Source organism: Acartia tonsa, chromosome 2 (genome assembly GCF_053477335.1).
Source record: "Acartia tonsa isolate MP-2025a chromosome 2, ASM5347733v1, whole genome shotgun sequence".
NCBI lineage: Eukaryota > Metazoa > Arthropoda > Copepoda > Calanoida > Acartiidae > Acartia > Acartia tonsa.
The window spans coordinates 29,370,247-29,379,453 of record NC_137261.1 but is presented as its reverse complement, the minus strand read 5'-3'; the positions used below and the strand labels follow the sequence as shown (position 1 = coordinate 29,379,453).

Sequence of the window (9,207 nt, the reverse complement as noted above, 5' to 3'; positions counted from 1 at the left end):
TTACAGTGCCAAAAAATAGGGTGAAAAAATGTAAACTTTTTTTTAACATAGAAATTCTAGTCAATGAGATGATGTAAGAATGAATTAGTTTTATATTTATTTACCCTCATTAAATATTAATTATTATAATTAGTTGATTATTTTTGTGAATGTGATTGCTTTAATTGAAATAGAGTTTATTATGATTGTGTGTATTTAATGTTAAATGCTTTTTAGATTAATAAAATGTCAAAATGAATTTGCCTCCGACTTTCAGAGATGGATACCCTTAGTATACACACATGGATATATTGACAGGGGAAATTTTTTCGATAATTTAGGTTTCTTTAATGGCACTCATTTATTGGTCATTTCAATTATCTAGCAGAAGGGGAGGGGAAGGGGTAAAGGAGATATTGTTTTTTGACCAGCCGTGCTGTAAGTATCACTTTATTGGAGTACATGAAAATCTGGGGCGACATCCAGTTAATAATATATCGTTTTATAGAAAATATTTGGAGATTATGGGAAAGCGACAAATCCCCTCTTAATAAGTTTGTTTGAACTTTAAAGCCTACTAATAGTTAATAGTTATTTATCGCATCGTATTATTGACAGCTTTCCGCGGATATTTAAACAAAAATATAAGATTAGAACCAGTTTGTTAGCCCTGAAAAGCCGAAGTCCTGCCTGTGCTAACAAAACTGGTATTTATTTTGTGATATATATTTTAGAAAATTGTCTATAATAGGGTTGGCAATCCGTCCAATTTTTGGACCGGATTCGTATTCGGATTCTTACAAAATCCGTCAAATCTAGTAATATTTTGAAAAACCTTTTTTGAAATGAATTAAAAGAATAAATTTTACCGGGCGCTGGGAAAAATCTTAAGCTGCCTTTTTTCATGTTTTCACAGTAGCTTTCCTCCTATTTCTAGACCCTACATCGGCCGTTTTCTAACCCTTACTTAACCTAACCTAACCTCTAATAAGCATTAAAAGCTACTGTGAAATATTCGGACCAAAAAACTCAATTTTAGCATAAAAATTAAGAATCCGAACCCGCTAGCTATTAAAATAACGGATTCTGGATTCTAAAATTGTCCAAAACTTGGACGGATTCCGGATTCGGATTGCCAACCCTAATTAGGTTTCACATTTAAAAACTGAATGAAAACATAGAACCGCTTTTATGTTAGTTTATAGTTTAAGTCAGACATAAATAAGTATAAAGCAAACTAGCTGTTTTTAAGAATCCATATCTTTAATTTTCATGGAAGTATTAGGTATTAAGTTGCATTTTTCAACAAACTTTTACAAAATCTGCAATTTGTCAATTATATTACATGATAAGATTTAGATAAGGGGGGGGGGGGGGAAGTTTTGCCACTTTCGCGTAATCCGTGATTATTAGGCTAGGTATTGATGTGAGACTAAAGGTTATTTGGGATAAAAGTTTACTTTTGGATAGTATTTCTCGTATATTTAATCATTTTTTGGATAACCCCACCCCCTAGCCCCCCGGGGCTCAAAACCCCCCTAAAAATGAACCTAACCTTAATTTTCTCAGAAACCCAGGGGTGTATATTCTGCATGGGATCCCCGGCTAAGGGGGGGGGAAAAAAAATAAAAAATAAGTGGGTTGAGGGAAAAAAAATGTAAAAATTAAGAAAACTAAAAACATTTTTTCCATTTCCCCCCCTCCTTGGAGAAAAAAACTAAAAAAAATGTGTGGTAGGAGGGATAAAATAAATAAAATATAGAGTTCTTTAAATATTTTTTCATTTTCCCCCCTACTTGGAGAGAAAAAACTAGGGGGGAAAAAAAATAAAAAAAATTGTAGCCGGGGAAAAAAAATAAATCTTGTGCAGAATATACACCCCTGCAGAAACCATTTGACCTATAGGGATGATTTCTTAAACTTAAGCTCTTATGCTTATGAACTAACTTCTAGTTTAGAAGTCACCCCCCTGCCGCCAACCCCTAGCCCTCCGGGGCTCACAAAAACCCTAAAAATGAACCTAACCTTAATTTTCTCAGAAACCATTTGACCAATAGGGATGATTTCCTAAACTTAAGCTTGTATGCTTATAAACTAACTTCTAGTTTAGAAGTCACCCCCCTGCCGCCAACCCTTAGCCCCCCGGGGCTCCAAACCCCCCTAAAAATGAACCTAACCTAAATTTTCTCAAACCATTTGACCAATAGAGATGATTTCTTAAACTTAAGCTTTTATGGTTATAAACTTACTTTTAGTTTAGAAGTCACCCCCCTGCAGTCAATCCCTAGCCCTCCGGGGCTCAAAAAAACCCTAAAAATGAACCTAACCTTAATTTTCTTAGAAACCATTTGACCAATAGTGATGATTTCTTAAACTTAAGCTTTTATGCTTGTAAACTTACTTTTAGTTTAGAAGTCACCCCCTGCCACCAGCCCCTAGCCCTCCGGGGCTCAAAACCCCCTAAAAATGAACCTAACCTTAATTTTCTCAGAAACCATTTTACCAATAGAGATGATTTCTTAAACTTAAGCTTTTATGGTTATAAACTTACTTTTAGTTTAGAAGTCACCCCTCTGCCGTCACTCCCTAGCCCTCTGGGGCTCAAAAAAACCCTAAAAATGAACCTAACCTTAATTTTCTTAGAAACCATTTGACCAATATTGATGATTTCTTAAACTTAAGCTTTTATGCTTGTAAACTTACTTTTAGTTTAGAAGTCAACCCCCTGCCACCAACCCCTAGCCCTCCGGGGCTCAAAACCCCCTAAAAATTAACCTAACCTTAATTTTCTTAGAAACCATTTGACCAATAGGGATTATTCTTAAACTTAAGCTTTTATGCTTATAAACTAACTTCTAGTTTAGAAGTCACCCCCCTGCCGCCAACCCCAAAAAGTTAGTTTATAACCATACTAGCGGCTATGCCCCTAGAGGCCTCTAGTGGCACTTTTAATGTTTTTTTTTATTTAAAATATCTAATTAGAGGGCTATGGGTTAGCGGCAGGGGGGTGACTTCTAAACTAGAAGTTAGTTTATAAGTATACAAGCTTAAGTTTAAGAAATCATCCCTGTTGGTCAAATGGTTTCTGAGAAAATTAAGGTTAGGTTCATTTTTAAGGTTTTTGTGAGCCCCGGAGGGCTAGGGGTTGGCGGCAGGGGGGTGACTTCTAAACTAGAAGTTAGTTTATAAGCATAAAAGCTTAATTTTAAGAAATCATCCCTACAGGTCAAATGGTTTCTGAGAAAATTAAGGTTAGGTTCATTTTTAGGGGGGTTTTGAGCCCCGGGGGGCTAGGGGGGGGTTATCCAAAAAATGATTAAATATACGTGAAATACTATCCAATATTAAACTTTTATCCCAAATAACCTTTAGTCTCACATCAATACCTAGCCTAATAATCACGGATTACGCGAAAGTGGCAAAACTTCCCCCCCCCCCCCCTTATATTTGTTGAGAATGATTAAAGAAGTTTTGTAATTTTATTTGATAATCATCTTCTCTACTTCATGTGTGCAGATATATTTGCTAAATTTTGTACATTTTCCCCTTTCTTCTCATTTACATGCAAAAGGTGTTTTTACTATTATGCAATTTTGACAGCCATACAGACAAAACCTATAGGTATTTAGCGACGCTGTGATTTAAGAATGGATATTGGATATATCTGGATATATTGACAGGGGAAAATTTGTAGTCAATTTAGTTTGCTAATATGGACCACATTCATTGGTCAGTTCGTTCATCCAGTGGGAGGGGAGGGAATGTGGTAAAAAGGGTATCATGCGAGCATTACTTTATCAGAGCACATTTAAATCTGGTGCAACATCCAAGTAATAACATATCGCTTGATTTCAGATAGGTACCTATATTTTATATTTTTCCCCATCAAGACGAAAGACTGGAATTTCTTTAAAACAGCCAGATTATGAAGTTAATCTAGACATTTTTTGTCCGGTATGGCTTCGAAACCTATTATCTGCTGAATTAAAACCAGTTCTTAGCCATACTGAAATCATGTTTAGCATACCTAGTTGTAAGTGGACACTCATATTCTTCTTTCTCATCCTATATTTCCCTAATGTGTTGGCTAATGCAAAGAAATGAAAGAGAAATGTTGGCATTTTCTCATTAAACTGATCTGGAGGACAATTCAAACCCTCTTGGATTTATTCAAATAAACATCTACTACATACTTATTTGTTTTACTAGCTAAGAAAGTATAACTATACACCATGGCAGAGACGTCCGTGCTTTGTTTTATTTTCCTGGGGATAAAATGATGCGTTTCAAAGTTTTTGGGGTGGGGGTGAAACCATCCCCTTTACTTCCACCCCTGTTCGTCTATGCACCAGTTGCTTGATAGATATGATATGACTGGTTTCGCCTGTCTAAAATTAATATCTTATTCTGCAGACAGTCAACAAACAATTTTATTGAACTTTATTTAACGATAAGTCCCTACAATATGGGACACGTTTGCCTTTAATTGTATACACGCAACTGACATGGCATCATTATTTAAATAAAATGAAAAATGTAGAGTGAGGAATAATATTTTGGTCCAGATAGAAAGGAAGCTTGTGTGTGTATATATATTTGCATCGAATGCAGAAGAACACACACAACTGATTATCATTAAATCATTTTTGCAAAAAAAATCTTCCAAAAACTGGTGACTCACATGCACATTATGTAGAGTTTTTATGCAAATGTTTATATATATTTACAAAATGAAAATAGTAATATTTATTCCTTTCGAATTAAAATAAGAATTCTCATAAAGGTTCTACGGTTAATTTATCTCCTTAGATAATCTGAACTACAAAGCAATAAATTATTTTTTGCCTCTGTTTCACATTTTTTAGAGGGTTAGGTATTTTTTTAGGAAGATGGGTAAGTAGGTACCTTCTTCAATCTAAGTAAATCAAAAACACTTTAGATCTGATAAATGACAGTATAAAATCGAGATGAATATACATTTATTAGATCCTTTGGTTTAAGTGTCAGTTCAAATGGGTGGCTGAAATTATACTTTCTTACTTATTTGTTATCGTATGAAAACATGTTCTTTATTATAAGTACCAGAACCATTTATATAAAGGATTGATAAATATTTCTTTTGTACTTGAAAAATTTGGCCTTGATGTATTAATATGTGAGCTTTGTTGAAGGTAATGATAAATTATACAGTTGTATTGTCAAAATAAACTTACTTTTTACTGGCCTAAACATAAAAATCGGACATACAAAGCAAGATTTGTTTTGTATACCTGTAAAGATCAAAATACCAGGGAGGGAGGGGACATTGGGCTGTTTATTACACTTGTCCCCAAAGTCTTATAATAACGTTTTCTTAATCGTTGGCTTAACAATCTTTGGGACTATTGAATTTTGATGGTTGGTTCATACTGTAATGTAACGTTTCAATTACTAATTGTAATTTTGAAGGGCTAATTTTGTGTTTTATCATTAGGAATGTACATCAAGTTATCGATCATTGTCTTATCCCTTTTAGATCTCTATCAAAACCCGCATTTTGTTATTAAAATTAAACGCAAAATAATCCCCTTCAGCTTAAAGTTTCTTGAAACTCTTTAAAGTTAATAGATAGGTTTGTTAAGTAGGTATCCGGGGATGGGGAAATTAAAGATAGATTATTCTTCCTCAAAATTATTTTGGATTTAAGGCGGATGATATAGTGTTGTAGTTTAACTTACACTGTCCTCTCCCTTCCTAGAATAAAACAAATGAGTGAAACTGCACGCAAACTTTGTAGTTAGGTAGGTACCTAATAAAATAAGGAAAATATATGCAAAGTTAGTTTCAACAAAATACGAATGTTTGTTTCTTCAACTCAGTTGAGTTGTTAGTTTTCAAGTTTTAAACTATTTTCAGGGGTTCTAACTTTTACTTTTTACAGGAATTAGATCAGAATTATTTCTTACTGTATTAGACAAATGTAATTTCTTAATTCATATTTAGTTTTCTATAAAATACAAGATAAGATTTGCTCTGTCAATTTAGAAAATAAACATACAGATGTTACATACCAAATATTTTTAAATTCGTTGATCAAGTTTTTATATTATTGGCTTTATTGAATGCATTGTCTTTTATTGAATGCCTTATCTAACGTTACATTTAGTACAGTAGACTTATGTAGGACACTTGCCAAGCATAGGCTAGATGTATTTAATAATGATAAGGAATAGATTGGCAAAATCCCGCTGGCTCAGGAATCCCCCCCCCCCCCCCCTTCTAATTCTTGTTCTTATTCCTTAATATATGTGAGCAGTAAGCACTGTAGTTAACACAACATCCACGGAAATTGCGGTTTTTTAAACAACAATTTTGACACCCATGCTGTTGTTTCTAAATGCCGTGGGCCTTAAGACCAACATTTGGAACAATAGGCCTTCTGCAAGTGAGATTTAACATTCATAAATTATAAATTTCAACAGAAATGCAGTTGTTGCTGTTTTTAAAGACAATTGAGTTAGTTTTCCATTGAGTTTAGACTCTCCTTTCTTTATAATACGTTTCCCTTTTTGTACAGAATTTTTTTTATGAAATAAAAATTAAATGCTTAGGTACCTATTAGAGCTACTTTTCCAACCGATTTCAATAAACAAGGTGTCATTTTTTTCAATATGTTGGGGCGTTTTAAAATCCGCAGTTCAATTAACAAAAATCCTAGAGTTTTTTCCTTATTCGCTTAGAAAGTCATGCCACTAGAAACTCAGTTTTGCCAAACATGCGCAACTAAATATCATGCACAGTTAAGACTTCCAGATAAAAAGCTTGTGCAATCAAAGAGTTAATAGTTTAATAGTTGTGCTGTATGTGTCTTGGGATCTGACCCTACGTTGATATTAACCGTCCCCATTATTAAACTTCCGAGCTATTTCGTCCAGTCGAAGTCTTGTGCATAGGACTACGTAATCATACAAGCCTCTAACAAGATTTGATTTATAGAAGATACAATAAAATAACACCTAACTGAGTCTTTCATCCTCTAAATGTTATCTATATTATGAATTATCACATTTTCTTAATTTCTTTCTTAACGAGTCATGATTAATCTAGAATTATTATATCTATTATAATTCTAAAGCTTAAAGTTTGTACCCATGTACAATGCCACATCATAAGAGTGAGGTTTGGTTTTACTTAATTATTTCTTTAAGAACCATATTTTGGAAGGTTTATGATTTATATGCATACAGTACTATTTCATTATTTTTAATTTGAAGTTAAATTATTGATATTTATTCAAATCTTCAGTAATAAAAAAGACAAAAATCCGTTTTTGTGAACTCCTTTTTTAGGATTTTAATATTGTAACTAGTTCCATACCTTGGCAACTAAACTTTTTTTCTTCAGACTTTACAATGATGACCTAAGTTTATTGAACCATTTGAATATAAACAAAGAGAAGGAATAAAAAATAATGGGGCTCTTTGGAAAATCTAAACCAGCTGACCCAAAGGTATTTTAGTGTTAGAAAGGCAGCTACTTTATATTTATTACTAGCGGCTGCTTTCCTAGAGTCTTCTTGGGGCCCTTGAGGTGTTGGTTTGTTTTATTTTCATAAATAAAATAAAAAATTAGGGATGGGGGGGAGCGTTTAATTTTTTTTATGTTTTGTGGTACCTCCTCCAAAATAGCTATAAACCTACCCAGGACCTATTAGAAGCTAAAGAAGAAACGTAGCAAGATCCTATGATACAGACAGACAGCCTGTTACTTTTATACAAGGATTGCAATGTGCATTGGACCGTCCTCCAAACGGGAAGGACCTTTTTATTATATGATTAGAAATGATAAAAAAAGCTGTTGTTGCTGGGCCTGAATTTTGTCAAGTTCATGCATCTCTGGTGGGAAACCAGAATGCGGTTGTCATGGTGTTCATACATTGTAAATAATATTTTATTAGGAAATAAACTTTGTTCATTTTTCTATGGGGTTGAATAAGAACACTTAGGTATAGAAATATGGGTCTGAATTGATGTTTTGACTCTTGTATAAAAGGATGAGAAACAAAAATTATTAAATCACATACATAATGCTGTTGACCTAATAATGAATTTTGTTTTGTTGTCTTAAAGATCAACATCACAAATCTAAACCGCATTTTTAACTGAAGCCTACTGAATATTACCAACAGACGTCCAAGGTTGGGGTAAAAGGGTTGTGTTTACTGTATACCCCCATCAAACCTATAAAACCCCTCATTCTACCCCCCCTCAAAAGAAAAAGCTTGGATGTCCCTGTTTTAACAATGCCTGAAAACTACCTAATCCTCAATTTTTATTTCTTTACTATCCAGTACATTGTTACCTAGTTTTTGTGACTTTCAAAACATTTCAATATTATTTATTTTGAATAAACCCCAATGTGGTCAACGCAACTATAATTAAATTATTCTTCTATATGAATAATCTATATTTCCTGAAAGCAAAGCTTGGAGTGTACATACTATAACAACAACAGAAATTAAATAGTAAAATTTGAGTTACTGTCAATACAAAGGCATACATACTCATTTTTTACTTAGCTTGATCAAATTTTCACCAATCCAAGTTACGTTTTTACCAGGGAGGGAGGGGGCATTGGGCTAAACTAGCAGAGTGCAAACTTTTCAACCAATGATATTATTAAATCTACAGAAGGGGTAATTGTGTTCATCATCGTTGTGGGATTTACATAAAGGGGGGGGGGGGAGGGTAATGCAACCATCTCGTAATCAATGATTAAATGGCACTTAGAATTCGAATTTCGATCTGAAATTGTGCATGAAAAATCATTGGTAGGTCTATTTTCCCAAAATCGAACAAAAAGTTGGAAAAGTAACGGCTAACGGCTAGCGGATGAGCCGTTTTGCCATTTTTTCGCTATCTTAAGAGCAAATTAGTCACGAAACCTATCTCTACATAATACTTTTTGTCGCTCAAAAACCTTATCAAACGGTTCTAGCCGGTAGCTGTTGGTACTAAAAATTTTAAAAATGGTTATTGTTATCATTTAACATGAATTAAACCAAAAATATGTTTTAAGAAGTTGATTTCTACGTAATTAATGATGAATTTGCCCTGAAAATAGGCAAAAAACGGCTAAACGGCTTAGCCGCCAGTCGTTACTTTTCCAACTTTTTGTTCGACTTAAGGTAATAGACCTACCAAGGATTATTCATACAAAATTTCAGAACGAAATTCGAATTCTAAGTGC

The 9,207-nt window shown here is 33.6% G+C and overlaps 1 protein-coding gene across 8 annotated transcripts in view; it reads left to right on the top strand.

The window, feature by feature from the left end:
* The first annotated feature begins 7,326 nt into the window (after positions 1–7,326).
* The window catches only part of Vps24 (vacuolar protein sorting 24), a 33,104-nt gene continuing 31,223 nt past the window's right edge, over positions 7,327–9,207 (top strand). For 7 of the 8 annotated variants that reach the window (XR_013876511.1, XR_013876509.1, XR_013876510.1 and 4 more), the window contains exon 1: positions 7,328–7,468. Coding sequence is in view for 2 of the 8 variants with exons in the window: in XM_080150327.1 (XP_080006453.1) it covers positions 7,430–7,468 (39 nt within the window). In the remaining 6 variants the exon portion in view is untranslated. Of the gene's footprint in view, positions 7,469–9,207 lie in introns of all 8 variants that reach the window. The other variant, XM_080150329.1, reaches the window with a different exon arrangement.